Source organism: Malania oleifera, chromosome 8, assembly GCF_029873635.1.
Source record: "Malania oleifera isolate guangnan ecotype guangnan chromosome 8, ASM2987363v1, whole genome shotgun sequence".
Taxonomy (NCBI): Eukaryota; Viridiplantae; Streptophyta; class Magnoliopsida; order Santalales; family Ximeniaceae; genus Malania; species Malania oleifera.
In genome coordinates this window covers 60,083,615-60,098,413 of record NC_080424.1, presented here as the reverse complement: position 1 = coordinate 60,098,413, position 14,799 = coordinate 60,083,615, and the positions used below count along the sequence as shown (strand labels likewise).

At 38.9% G+C, this 14,799-nt stretch overlaps 1 protein-coding gene across 4 annotated transcripts in view; it reads left to right on the top strand.

The window, feature by feature from the left end:
• Positions 1 to 14,799, top strand: part of LOC131162311 (probable ubiquitin-like-specific protease 2B) — a 63,520-nt gene that overhangs the window by 29,443 nt on the left and 19,278 nt on the right. For all 4 annotated transcript variants that reach the window (XM_058118645.1, XM_058118644.1, XM_058118643.1 and 1 more), the window contains one exon: positions 2,112 to 2,231. In XM_058118645.1, coding sequence (XP_057974628.1) covers positions 2,112 to 2,231 — 120 coding nt within the window. The remainder of the gene's footprint in view (positions 1 to 2,111; positions 2,232 to 14,799) is intronic.

The window sequence follows — 14,799 nt, the reverse complement described above, 5'->3', positions numbered from 1 at the left end:
AAATAAATTTTAGATGAATACCTACTAGGTAAATAGCAAAAATAATTTTAAAAAGAAAGAGGTAGTAAAAATGCCACTTTACCTGGTGCTTTTATCTTCCTTTGTCTCACTGACAAATTAATTCCAAAGACGCCACTAGAGACATTGTATTTTTCCAACTCATGTGAAACTTTATCTTGCATTTCAAGGGCTAGCAGTAAACTTGCAATACATTTCTACAAACCCGTCATAATTTCTTCATCTTGCAAAATGTTGGGGTTTGAATAGAAAAAATTCTGGGTTCAAGTAAGGTGCAGCTGCATACAACGGTTGATGGATTTGGCATCCGCACCTCGTATCAATAATTTCAAATCCCTCCTTGAATTTATTCTCTCTCTCACCGAAAGCCTTAGCTATGACTTCCTTAGCCCTATCCATTGCTTCATAAATGTATCCCATTGCAGGTTTCTTTTCCCCATCAACCAAATGGAGTACACGAACAATTGGGCCTGCCAACTTAAGAGCATAGACGATACTGCAAAAGGTAGGCATCAAAACAATACTAGCTGCTCTTTTGCCAGCTGTCTCCTTTGCCCATTTAGTAGTATTCCAATCTTCAGAAGTAAACATCTTCCTCAAGTTGTTCTTTGGAAGGTGGATTGAATGAAGGGTGATGAAGGCAGTTGCAAATCTTGTAACTGTAGGCCTTAGTAACTCCTTTCCTCTAGTGAACTGTTTCATCAAGTTCACCACACCAACACAGTTATAGATATAACCATTCAAAAAAAGTGCCCCTTTCAAAGTTGCATGAATTGAAGGTATCTTTGCAATATCCTCCAAAATTAAATCGTGGCAATGAGCAGCACACGGTGTCCAATATAAATGTGGCCTCTTTGCCGAGGCCGAGTTTTCACATCCAGAATCCATTTAAGATTTTAGACTTGGTATCCTAACTGAAAAAACAATGTATCATATATTTCAGGCAAACTAGGCAATAACTTATTTTGTATTAGTAGCTAATAGCCTAATACAGGCAATGACCCATTTAAAATTTAAGACTTATATAATGCATTTCCAAACAAATTAAAAAATAGTAGCTAAATTTCAGTAAAAAGAATATTATGTATTAGTTATAAACTTATAATTTATAAACTTACGTTAAACTAAATATTTAATTTGTAATTACATATAATATTATAACAAGCAGGCAGCAAGCAGCGGAAGAAGAAGAAGAAGAAGAAGAAGAAGAAGAAGAAGAGAAGCAGCAGGCAGCAGGACGCAAGAAGCAGGACGCAGCACGCAGGCAGAAGAAGAAGAAGAAGAAGAAGAAGAAGAAGAAGAAGAAGAAGAAGAGTTACGAAGGTTCGAAGGCTCAAAGACGAGCTCGCTGCTGGTTCAAAATGTTGAAGAGGATGTGATGAACTCACGGATGGTTTGAAGGCTGGCAGACGAACACGCGAGGGCTCCTGCTGGTTTGAAACGAAGTCGCGAAGGGTCATGGGGCTTTGAAATGTTGAAGACGAACTCACGATCCTGGTTCGAAGCTCAAAGATGAGGTCGCGAAGGCTTCTGGCTGGTTCGAAGGCTCACAGACTAACTCACACTGCTGGTTTGAAGGATCGCGATGGCTCCTGCTGGTTCGAAACGAAATCGCGAAGGGTCGTGGGGCTTCGAAGGGCCAAAAGGGACTAGGGTTCCTGTTCGTTCGAGTCGAATGAGGGCTACGGCTCTGGCTGTGGCTATTTCTCTCATTTAAAAGATTTAAAGTTTACAAGGCGCGACTCACTGCGTCTGTCGCCTCACTGCGCCTCGTCTCGCCTCGTGTTCGCCTCTTGCAGGTTGCCTCGCCCCGCCTGGTTTGAGGCGCAAGCCTCTTTGTCTCACTGCACCTTGTGCCTACTTTTAACAACTATGTGTGCGTCAACATATGATAATCACCTTTCTGGTCAGATCTTAAATGTTTCTGTCATTGGACAAGTTTGAGGGTTTTGTGGTGTGGGTGAATTTGTGCACAGCTTTTTCTGTTTTCTTTTTTCTCCCATTACTTATGTATAATTACTTAATAAGTCTTGCAAAATTTGGTGGCAGAAAATACAGTTCTATCTTGACATTCAGTTTACATTCTATGGCAGCTCCCGCAGCAGGAAAATTCATTTGATTGTGGTCTCTTTTTGCTCCATTATGCGGAACGTTTTTTGGATGAAGCTCCTGCTAGTTTCAGCCCATTCAAACTAACAAAATTCTCAAGCTTTGTAAGTGTCCTTACGTTTCTAAACCTGCTTTTACTGCGGTTGTTTCAAATATGATATGGGAAGTTTCTGGCATTTTTCACTGCAAATATTGACATTTTGTTATTACTATTTTTGATGCTTTTTTCTGGCTATGAGACCTTTAACTTGAAACATTTAGTTGCACTTTGAAGATTTAAACACAATGTTTTCTATCTATAGAGTCACATTTTAGTCACGCTCCACCAATGAAATGTTTTTTCCTAAATATATTTTCTGCTAGCTTGATGGGTGTGTTTCTTGTCTTGAGACACTAATTTGTACAGTTGACACTAATTTTGGGGGCATTTGGTTTGTTGATCTTTCAACATTAGCAGAAATATGATGCTAATCATATCTCATTCCCATGTTTTTTTGGACACTGGAATCTGGCATAGTGGGAATGCGAACACTCTTGGGAATGAAGGATTCCCACAAAACATGGGTGTCTCATTCCCAACCTTTTCCATAGGTAAGTTTCATGGAATCCCATTTCCTTGAAATACTACTTTTGGGACCAAGTTTCCTCACTATTTTGGCTGGTTGGACATCAATGCCCCCATAATATAGTATTATTATGCACTATTATTATATTTAAAATAATAGATTATTAATAAAAATGAAAGTAGTAATAATAATATTTTATAATAATATAATACAATGGTTCAAGTTTGGAGATCATATCGGCCCTAATTATTTTGGATAATTGGATTATTAGTTGCGGATCTTTTTAATTTATGATTGTTCAATGTTTTAGGACATGAATTTAATTAGGTAGATATTCTTAGTAGTTTTTTTGTGTTGAAAACATATGTTGTTTATGCACACGTCAAAGGTATAATTGTCCCATGTTGAAAGGTATCCTCTGTACATTCCTAGGAATCTTATGGGCAAACTAAACAAAAATATTCCCATGAGGTAGATATCCCATTCCGAAGAATATGATCCCTGGGAATGTCACTCCATGGGAATATTTTTTATGCCATGAGCCAAATGCCCTCTTAAGGATATGCTTTCAGCAATATATATATGTATACCCACGCACACTCATACACACACTTTGGTGGGAGGGGTGGGTGTTGGATTTTGTGCAACCTGATAATTTGTTGTGTATTGGTGAGAATTTTGTCTAAGTCGGCCAACCATAAAATGGCTACACTTGAAGTGCAATATGAATTTCAGATCCTTTCCCAGCAGTCAACTTGTTCATTCTGTCTTCCACTCGAGAAATCTCAAATGATTGTCTTTCAAATGCCGTTAGTTTCCATGGGGAGGCTAATGTTTTTCCGTGCAAGGCTCCAAGTAAGAAATTTGTGTAGTTTCTCAACATGCCACATCCCTTAGACAAGAAAACAGAAACCTTATCTTGTGCTTTTCTTGTAATTTGTTTAGAGGGAAGCATTTCAAGTGCAGGTTTGCACCCAGTTGTCCCTCCAGGGTATTAACAATATTGCACACTGTTGATGCCTAATGGTTTCCTTTCTAAGGATGCCGCAAAATTTTAGGATGCTTCTCCAGGAATGGGAGGTCATATTGCTGTGGAGCTATGCATTAAACCACTGCAATTTTCAGGTACATATTAATGTGAAGAACCTGAGCCTAAAGTTCTGAAGGTTCTTTTCGAAGTCTCAAGGGATGTTCGATTATAGTTGTTGATCAAATGTTCCATTTTCTTGGATCCGACCTCCCTATTGTATTTAGGCATGCAGATGTATCCCTCTTATAAGATGTTTCTTTCCTCCCTATTTAATGTGTACCCATGAAAAATTTATGTTGAGTTTAATGAGATCCTTGTAAACACCTGACAGGAAGAAGAATTGATTGCATAATGTACATTGGAAGTGACAAAATTTAAGCCTGGACTGATTGGCCTTCCAAGATGCCAACCTTTTTTGGACTTTAGCAAGGATGTTTCTGTACCTCTCTGTTAAACTATTGATGAAAAGTGGAACTTCTGGAGTACTTGCCTGGGTTGGTGATATCTTGAATGTTATGTTATATCTCCAAGAGATGTCTTCTTTTAGGCTTCCTGGAGATTTGGAGGAGAATGAAGTCATAGATTTGGAGTTGTTCACCCTCTAGCCAAAAATAGAGCAAAGCACAAGGCAGTTGAGCACCACTGCAGCTCGTTCCACTGAGGTGTCTGAGAATTGAATAAGTGAAGAGGTGAGAGAGAGGGTGTGTCACCCTCTTAAAGATTTCACTTGTTTCTATTTCTTGTCCTGGGTGAATGCGCTAGTTTAGTGGCAGCAGAGGATCACCTTCTTTTTGGTTCAAATCAGACAGTAAATTCACCATTCTACAATACTGTGGAGTTTAGGGGTTGGGACACAACACATGATAATTTCAGCCCATGTGGGATGAAGCCCTACCTCAAAGAGTACTTGTTAAATGACAATCAATTTTCCAGACCATGGATCCAACTCTCCCTTCTGTTTTCTTTATAGAATGTAAGACCTTTTGGACAACTACAAATTATTTTCTGTTGTGTGTCAACTAGGGGTGAAGTTACTCTGATTGGGAGTAACTGCATGTTTGTGAGTGTTGCCTAATTCAATTAACATTCACCTTCATAACAATTTCGTATGCAATGTTGGACTAGCTGGTAGGCCTAACTTTTGAAGGTTGGGATGAGAATGATGAGTAATTTCAAGCCTTAGAGGCTCTTCTGAAAGCTTCTTTAACCATGCCACATATATCACTGCCAACAGTAGTCCTAAATTTTTTTTTCTAGAAGGCAGCTTTGCAGTCATCAGATTCTGGGGCTTTGAATTTACTCAATCTGACAACAGCATCTTCAATTTAATATAGTTGATCTCAAGGCGGAAACCGAGGGGGTGCATCCAACAGACATTAGAGGAATTTGCAGAGAGATTACATAGAAAAAATCATTGGTGGCTTGACTGTTGGCAAAATGCTGCCATAAAACCAGGAAAACAATATTTTAAATCAATTACCATTTTTTGTTATTGAGAGAATTATTGAGGTGCTCAAAGCCCTAATAATTTGATAGTTATTATACTGCTCCAATCACGTAGCTTGTTAGCTCCCCCACAACAAATCGTGCCACCATCATCTAATCCCCAACATAACCAATGCAGAGTCCTGAAGATACACGGTCCAACTACACCCAATCAGGAGGAGTTGGGACTGTCTTGGCTTCATTTCTGTGCAGAAAACATCTGTTTACCAGCACAATTCCCTTCTTATGCAGTTTTTCAAGTAGCAGCTTCCCAAGCAAAGGAGGCTACCTGTGTATGAGCTCGTATTCCATGGAAGTGAGCACTTTTCTTCTCTGCAGTGTCCTGTATGGCTGTATCCATGATTCTGGAAAGAGATTTAGCCTCATCCCTTGTATTTTTTCTATTCCACTCCCAACCAGTCCTATGTCGAGTTTGTCTGAGGACTTTTAAGGGTGTGTTTGTTTCACAGGCTAAGGTGTTATAGGATTGGACTGGAGTACGTAAGATAATTATCCTATCCTGCATTTGGTTGCCATCTATAAAGTTGGTTGCCATCTATAAGGGATTAGGGCTGAAATTGAGCCGAGCCAAGCTTTAACACGTTTAGGCTTCTCTTGTTCAATAGAAGAGCTTTAAAATTGAGTTCAAGCTTGGCTTGTTTGGCTCATTTACTTGTCGAGCCTAAAACAAACCGAAAGGAGTCAAGTTTAATCTTGTTCAAATTTTCGTCATTTATAATGAGCTTTAAAATCAAACTGCTCGTTATTTTTCAAATGATATTGTCTTGATTGATGAAAATAGGGGCAGAGTAGAATATAAGTTAGAATGATGGATAGAATTTTTAGAACCTAAAAGGTTTTAGTGTAAGTGAAAATAAGACAGATATGTGAAATGTAGGAGACAACATTAAATTTGATGATCAAGAAATTAATAGCACTATTAGATTTTGATACCTTTAATCTTGTTAATGGTTATTTAGTCATTCAGAATTATAATTATGTGTTAGAGTTTGGTTAGTATTAAGTGTGAGTTAGTAAGGGTATTACGGTCATTCCGATTGTACTTGACATATGTATTATAGATAGAGGGAGAGACGTAACATTGGTTTTAGGTCTTCCATTTTACCCAATTATTCAACATGGTATCAGAGCATGATTCTGAAACCTAAACCCTAATTGTTACCACCACCATCAAATCCGAAGCCTAGAACCCAAAATCCACTGCATGTCTATCATCATATAAGAATTTCCAGCAATAGTATAACCCTAGAGAACAGCCAGCAGCAGCAGAAAGTTAGACCAGTCGCTGGAATTTTCTGGGCGACACTGCCAGTTTGAGAGCATCAAATCTACCATAGATTTTGCAAAACCAACACCATAGTCTCCCACAGACATTGCCAATCTGCACCCCACTGAAATCCCATGTCTAGGCAGTGTCCCACACGCCCTCACGCGCTGGTTGAAGGCTGCCAGGGACAACCCCATGTGCTGGCGCGTGAAGCCACTTTCAGGCATGGTTTTGACCTGAAATCATCCATCAGTGATCCAATCCCTCTATTAACATGTTATTGGTGTTTTTCGTGATGTTTTTTGCACAAAGATCTCTCCTTTTTTAATTGCTCATGTGAGGCACCCAAGGAATGGTTGTTTGATGCTTTGTGAAGCTGTTTGTCAATGGTTATTGAGTTTATTGGGTCTGAAACAGTGGGATTTGCTGTTTTTTATTCCTTCTATATATCAAAATATCAAGCTGTTGGACATGTGTTTTGTTCAAAGATCCAATCTTTGTTGTGACCATGCACTTGTGATAACTCATTAGTAGTTGTTCGGTGTTAGTTAGAGTCATTGGTGAGCAGTGGCAGTTCTCATAAGCTGTTTTTGTGAGGGTGTGGCAGTGTTATATAAGTTTGTTGGTGATTTATCCATGGTAGTTACAGTGGTTCACCTCTCCAATTGTTCCAGTGCTGTGTGTTGCTTTCTTGGGGTTGCGTCTGAGTTTCTTGATGCTGTGGCAGCCTTGTACTGATTTACTTGTGACTTGTTCATGGTGGGTCACCTTGTTTGTGGCTGTTCTGATTGTTCCAGCAATTAATCTTATGATCATTTGCCTGAGTTTGTGAATGTTGGGATGGAGTTTGCAAATCCCAAAAGTATGGTTCCTTTGTTAGTCACTTGTTTGAGTGAACCACGTGCTGTGACTATATCAGAGAAGGTTTCTACAATATCAATCATCTCAACAAGCATCTTATCACATTGTGTCTTTTCCCCTGAAAGGTAGTCTGTATGTCATTTGGTATTCTTCCTATTAGTCCTTGAGTTATCGATTCTGATGCTAGTGACTGTATAACAAGTGTGAACAACTTCTTTTCTGATCTCTAGTATCCTAAAAATCTACCTCAAGTTAACCTTGCCGAAGGGTCCACTATTGCTGGTAAGGGGATAGGAACAGTAAATCCTATTCGTTCTCTCTCTTTCTTTTGCTTTATACCTTTCGAAATCTCCTTTTCAATCTCATGTCAATTAGCTTACAAAGTCACTAAATTTTTTCAGTCACATTCTTTCCTAATTTTGTGGCTATTCAGGATTTGAAGACGAGAAATACAATTGGCACTGGATGTAAGGCTTGTGGACTTTATTGCTTGTTGCCTTCTCCACCCATTGTTTGCATAGTCACAGCTACACCACTTCAAATCCATTGTCGCCTTCGTCATCCGTCCTTAGATAAGTTGAAACAACTAATTCTTGTATTGAGTTCTGTCTCTAATCTTGAGTGTGAGTCTTGTCAATTGGGCAAACATCGTCGTATTCCTTTTGCTTCCTGGGTTGAAAAACGGGCGGTTAGTCCTTTCATGCTAGTCCATTATGATATTTGGGGTCCTAGTCGTGTCACCTCAAAGTTGGGGTTTCGGTACTTTGTTACATTTGTTGATGACTACTCTAGGATGACTTGGTTATATTTAATGAAAGATCGTTCTGAGTTCTTTGACATTTTTGTGCCTTCTATTCCCAAATAAAGACTCAATTTGATATACCAGTCAAGATACTTCATAGTGATAATGCTAAGGAATACTTCAGTACCCAATTCAGTACTTATATGACTAACTTTGGTATGATCCATCATTCCTCTTGTGCCCACACTCCACAACAAAATGGGGTTGCAGGGTTGAAAAATAGACATATTCTTGAAGTCACTCATACCAAATTGTATCAAATGACTGTCCCCAAAGTTTTTTGGAGTGATGTTGTGCTCACAGCTTGCTTCCTCATCAATAAAATGTCATCCTCTCTCCTTATTTAGTAAAATCCCATATTTAGTTATCTTCCCTAAGGCTCTTTTGTTCTCCTTTTTCTCCTTGTATATTCGGTTGTGTGTGCTTTGTCCATCAGTTAACTCTAGGAATGGGTAAATTGGATCCTCATGCTATCAAATGTATTTTTCTGGGCTATTCCTATACTCAAAAAGGATATCGATGTTATAGTCCTGCTTTACATTGATTCTTTGTCTCCGCTGATGTCACCTTCTTTGAGTCTACACCATACTACTCTGATTCCTTGAGTTTTGTTGACCTTGATGAGTCCCTTCCTCTGCCTTGCCTTCTAGATCTAAACCTAGTATTTGTGCCTAATACTCCTACATCTTCATCCAGTTTGAGTCCTTTTCGTCGCTTGGATCATCCCAATTTGTAGGTATACACACGGCGACTCAAGGGGTAAGTGCCTCCTCCAGCTTCTACTACTGTGCTTCTAGTTCCCTCGTCAAATGATCTTATTTCCCATGATGTTGATCCTCCTATAGCTGTTCTAAAAGGTAAACGCACTTGTACCCAACATCCAATCTGTAATTTTGGTTGTTATGATTTCTTGTCACCCTCTTATTACTGTTTTGTTAGTACTCTTATCTTCTGTTGCTCTTCCAAAATCTATTTTTGAAGCTTTATCTGGGTCGAGGACAACAATGGTTGAAGAGATGTGTGCACTACATGATAATGATACTTCGGATTTGGTACCTCTTCCTCCTGATAAGTCTGTGGTTGGTTGTTGTTGGGTGTACAATGTGAAGGCCCACCTTCTTGCTAAGAGGTATACTCGGGTGTATGGTTTGGATTGGTCAGACACATTCTCTAAGGTTGCTAAACTTGCCATAGTACGTTTGTTCATTTTGTTAGCCACCACTTGTCATTGGCCTCTACATCAGTTAGATGTGAAGAATGCTTTCCTACATGGTGATCTTCATGAGGAGGTATATATGGAGCACACACTTGAGTTTGTTGCTTAGGGGGAGTCAGGGTTAGTATATCAACTTAAGAAATCGTTGTATGGATTAAAACAATCTCTCCAAGAGCATGGTTTGGCCATTTTAGTGCTATAGTACTTGAGTTTGGCCTCTACTGGTGTGTAGTAGATCACTCTGTATTTTATCGTCGTACTCCATCTGGTAGGAATTTTGCTTAATGTGTATGTGGATAACATTGTGATCACTGGTGATGATGATTGATGTATCCAAGACCTAAAGATTTTCCTATAGAGTAAGTCTCAGACCAAGGACTTAGGACCATTGAAGCACTTCTTGGGTATAGAAGTATCAAGATCTCATACGGGAACTGTCTTGTCATAGAGGAAGTGTGTTCTTGATCTTTTAGATGAGACAGGGGTGTTGGAATCCAAACTTGTTGATACACCCATGGATCCCAATAGTAAGTGCCAGATATGGGTGATTTGTTGCCTAACACAAGTCGGTACCAGAGACTTGTTGGAAAGTTGAATTGTCTCACAATCACTCAACTAGATATATCCTTCGCCGCAAGTGTTGTGAGTCAGTTTCTCGATTCTTGAGAACAAGTCACTAGGTTGCAGTAATTCGCATTTTGAGATATCTCAAAGGTGCACCAGGGTGAGGTCTCTTATATCAGGATCGGGGTCACACCCATATTCAGGGATATACAGATGCAGATTGGATCGAGTCACCTTCCGATTGAAGATCCACAATTGGGTATTGTATCTTTGTCAATGGTGATTTGGTTTCTTGGAAAAGTCGGAAATAAACTATGGTGGCTAGGTTGAGTGCTGAGTCAGGATACAAGGCTATGATGCACACTACATTTGAACTTGTTTGGTTGAAGATCATGTTGAAAGAACTAGGTTTTCCACATTCTCGGTTTATGGAGTTGATGCATGATAATCGAACTTCTATTCATGTTGCCTCCAACCTTGTCTTTTGTGAGCGGGCAAAGCATATTGAAGTTGATTGCCATTTCATTTAGGAGAAACTTTTACAGAAGCTCGTTATAATCACTCATGTGAAGTGTGAGTTTCAACTTGCTGATTTGTTTACTAAAGCCTTGAGAGGTCTCATGTGAAATTCATTTGTAACAAGTTAGGAGCATATGGCATATATGCTCCATCTTGAGAGGGAGAGTTAATGGTTATTTAGTCATTCAACATTATTATTATGTGTTAAGAATTTGGTTAGTGATAAGTGTGAGTAGTAAGGTTATTATGGTAATTCCTATTGTACTTGACATATATTATAAATAAAGGGAGAGACCTATCATTGGTTTTATGCCTTCCATTTTACCCAATTATTTGACAGATTTATTATGCAAGATGAAGCAGAGATCGAAGGAGATGTTATTCTTAGAGTTAAAGCAGGGTAGACAAAATGGAGTTCTTTAGATGTGTTGTTTGATCATAAAATATCCTTAAAATTAGAAAGTTTTATAGGATGGCCATAATGCCAGCTATGCTATATGGAATTAAGAAACAACATATTTGAAAAGTAAAAGTTGCCGACATGAGAATTCTAAGGTAGATGAGTGATGTAACATTAAAAGATAAATGAAGTGTTGTGCAGAGTAGCCTGAATGCCAGCGCGCAGCGGAAATCAACAAATCAAATTGAAACAAGCAATGCAAACAACCAACGATGAATATAAGAAACAATCACTCACAAAGAGAATAAAGGAAAGCAAATAAGAACACACGACACAAGAAATTACGTGGTTCGGCAGGTTGCCTATGTCAACGGAAGTAAGCGGCTGATTTTCACCATCAATTGTCAAAGCTTACATCAAGGGTTACAACTATAGTTTTTATATCAAACCTATGCGTACAGTTGACTTAGACTATATCTAAAACACTCCTGTAGCAATCCCCGGAGGAAAATCCTCTGAAATTTCCCAATCTACTGATCTCCTGATTCAAAATCCGTGATCTGCACCGAACAAAACTGTCATTAGTTTTAGCAAACCGTTGACGGTATGGATTGAAACCATCAACGATTATCTACCGAGGCCAAACCGTGGACTAAACAGTCGACGGTTTCTTCCTACAGCCCCCTTCCTTGTTCTTTGCTTCATCATGCTTTCCTGGTGCATGCGTTCCACTCAATATGAGCCACATATCCAACAATCTCCACTTTGGAAAATATTCACCACTTAAGAGAAATATGAAAGTATAACCTGTTGCTCCACTCAGGACAGTAGCTTGGGACCGCTTCCTGTCTAGCACTTGGAGACGTTAACCAAGTCCAAGCGATGCTTGAACTTGTCCGTGGTAACAGAAACTCCACCTAGCTGAATACCCAGCTCCTTGACTGATCCTGTAAACCACAATGCTACCTTGGCAGCCTTAGCCATTGCCATGTACTCTTGACTCAGTTGTTGAAAATGTGTCAAAGATTGTATCCTGGACTTCCAACAAATAGACCTTCCTACAACAGTAAACATATACCCTATTGTAGACCTCTTGTCATTCTAGTCCTTTGCATAGTCTGTATTCACGAATCTCACAATTGACAGATCACTCCGTTGCTTGTTGAAACGCCCCACTGCATTGGCGTAGGAGACCTTTGACATGTCCCAAACATCACCGTTCGTCCTTGAGTACTGAGTGGTAAACATTTTACATTAATTCGCCAATGGTTTACTGGTGACCGGTTTTGCATTGATCATGCTAAACCTCTCTAGCACCTTCTCCATAAAACCACTTTGAAATAACTACAATCTCCCTACAGTAATGTCCACAAAGCCATCCTAAGATAGCCCCAATCTCCTTGCAGCTTTATCCTTGCGAATCTCCAACTCAAGAATTTTTTTGGCCGTATCGGAAACCTTCTTGTCATATTCCTTTCTCAATAGAGTTTCCGACTGATTAATCTTAGTCAAAATGTTCTCAGCAATTAACATGTCATCAACATAAAGCTACAGAAAAATTACCCACTTGCATCCTATCGCCTTCTCTCCCTCTGGAAGCTCCACTAATTTCCACATCTGATTCTTATGCAGTAACTCCATCTCCTCCACCATAACACTCATCCATATGTTTTTTCCTTTGCTGTGCACCGCATCTTGAAAAAGAGTAGGAACATTTTTGGTTGGAATGAATGCATAAGACATCAGATCATCAAATTCATACTTGGCCGGTGGCCTGATAGTGCACCTTGGCCCATTGTGATCCTGCTGGTTCTCCGAGCTAGAACTCCTTGCAATATGAACAATGTCATCTCTGCCCTGAGTCTGTAACTCCACCTGCATCACAATCTCCTTTTTGTTGCAGTTTATATTGTGATACTACTGGTCTCTTAAGTTAGAACTCCCTGCATTATGAACAATGTCATCTCCACCCTGAGTCTCCAACTTCACCTGCATCACATGCTCATTGTTGCTGCAGCTTTCTGACATCTGTTTCTCTTCATCTACCTGAGTACACTGCACCATGGATTTATCATCAAAAATCATGTCTCCATTGATCGCCACCTTGTTTGCCATTGGATCCTATAGCTTAAATCCCCCCTTTTCCGTTACCCAGAAAGTTGTACCGTATAGACTTTGCAACAAATTTAGATTGCACCTCACTCGAAACGTTCATGGCTGCACCTCCAAACTCTCTCAAACCAGAGTAGTATACCGCATAACCTATCCAAACTTCTCTTACAACTTTCCCATCTAGTGATACCTTTGGCGATCTGTTAATTGAGAAACACGCCATACTCACTGACTTTACTAGGAAGTTCCTTGCAAGCCTTGCATACAACCTGAGATGTTGCTCGCAAAACTCTTTGAGCACCAGTGTACTCAGTTCCAATGTCTAACCTGATGATCTTTCTCTCGGTTTGGTCTTCCGCCTTAGCCACAAGTTAAACCTGACAAACATCTCTGACTTGTGCCACATGAAGTACCCCCAGACCTTTCGTGATAAACTCATGAGGTACATATGTCCAACTTGTGATGCTACCCTCACCGGTCCCCTAACATCCAAATAAATTTAGTTAAGAATACCCTTTGTTTTTTGTGTGGTTGTTTTACACAAAATAATAATATCTGGCTTGAAATCTGCAGCTATAGCTCCACCCCTAGTCTTAAATTTCCACGAAATTGTCGAAATTTTCGTCGAAATTTTTGGTTTCTGTCACCCTCGAAATCGAAATGGCAATCAATTTTCGTCTTGCATAATTTCCATCGAAATCAACGAATCATCCTGAAATTTATCGAAATCTCGAAACTTTAGCGAAACTTGTCGAAATTTTAACTATACAATGAAATTTCCTTGAAATTCAAATAAGAGATTTATGAGTGAAGTGAAATTTCTCTGTTAATTTATTTTATTATTTTTTATTGAAACAAAATATTATTACTAATGCTTTTGAAATTATATGAAAAAATAAACTTTCACCAACATTTTATTTAATCATTTATGTCTAAGTTATCGTTATTTGTATAATAAATAATATTTAAATGATTTATGAATTTCATTTGTATTAGCTAAATATGTTTGCTGTACATTATCTTCCAAATATGTTTGATACACATACTATATTACAACTTTTCCACCTCATACAAAACATAGATGTATTTAACTTGTAATATATTAGTCCTAAAACTTACATTATTATGTTTGTTAACCATTTCTAAAGTTTCACAAAGAATTCCATGTTTTACTATTGATTTTCGTTATTTTTTCAAATCGAAATTGAAATCAAAATTTTGGTCGAAATTTTCGTACTTTTGGAGCTTTGAAACTTGAGTCGAAATCAAAATTTAAGACCTTGGCTCCACCTACAACTTTGGTACCTAACAGTGCATAGATATTTCCTGCTAACTTCTGTCCCTTCATCACCATCAAAATGCTTTTACAAACCTTTATTGTCCCACTTTCAGACTTGTAACTATGTCCGTTACAATCTAAAGTGCCCAATGAAATCACATTCTTCCGTAGTTCGAGTACATGCATTACATCACATAACGTCCTTACCACACCATCATACATCTTGATTTTGATATTTTCCATTCCGACAACTTTGTAGACAACATCGTTTCCCATCAGAACGGGACCAGACCTCACCGATCTGTAAGTGGTGAATCAGTCTTTGTTGGGCGCAAAGTGATGAGAACAACCCAAGTCTAGGATCCAAGAATCCGTGAGGCGTTCTGAACCCGATGAAACAGAAAGCATATCACCATCACTATTCCCTGAGTCTCCTTTCACTACATTCGCAAAATTTGACAAACCCTCTTGAGTTTTTGCATTCCCCTTCTTCCGCTTCGGACACTCCGATTTTATTTGCCCAATTTTCCTGCACTTAAAACACCGAACG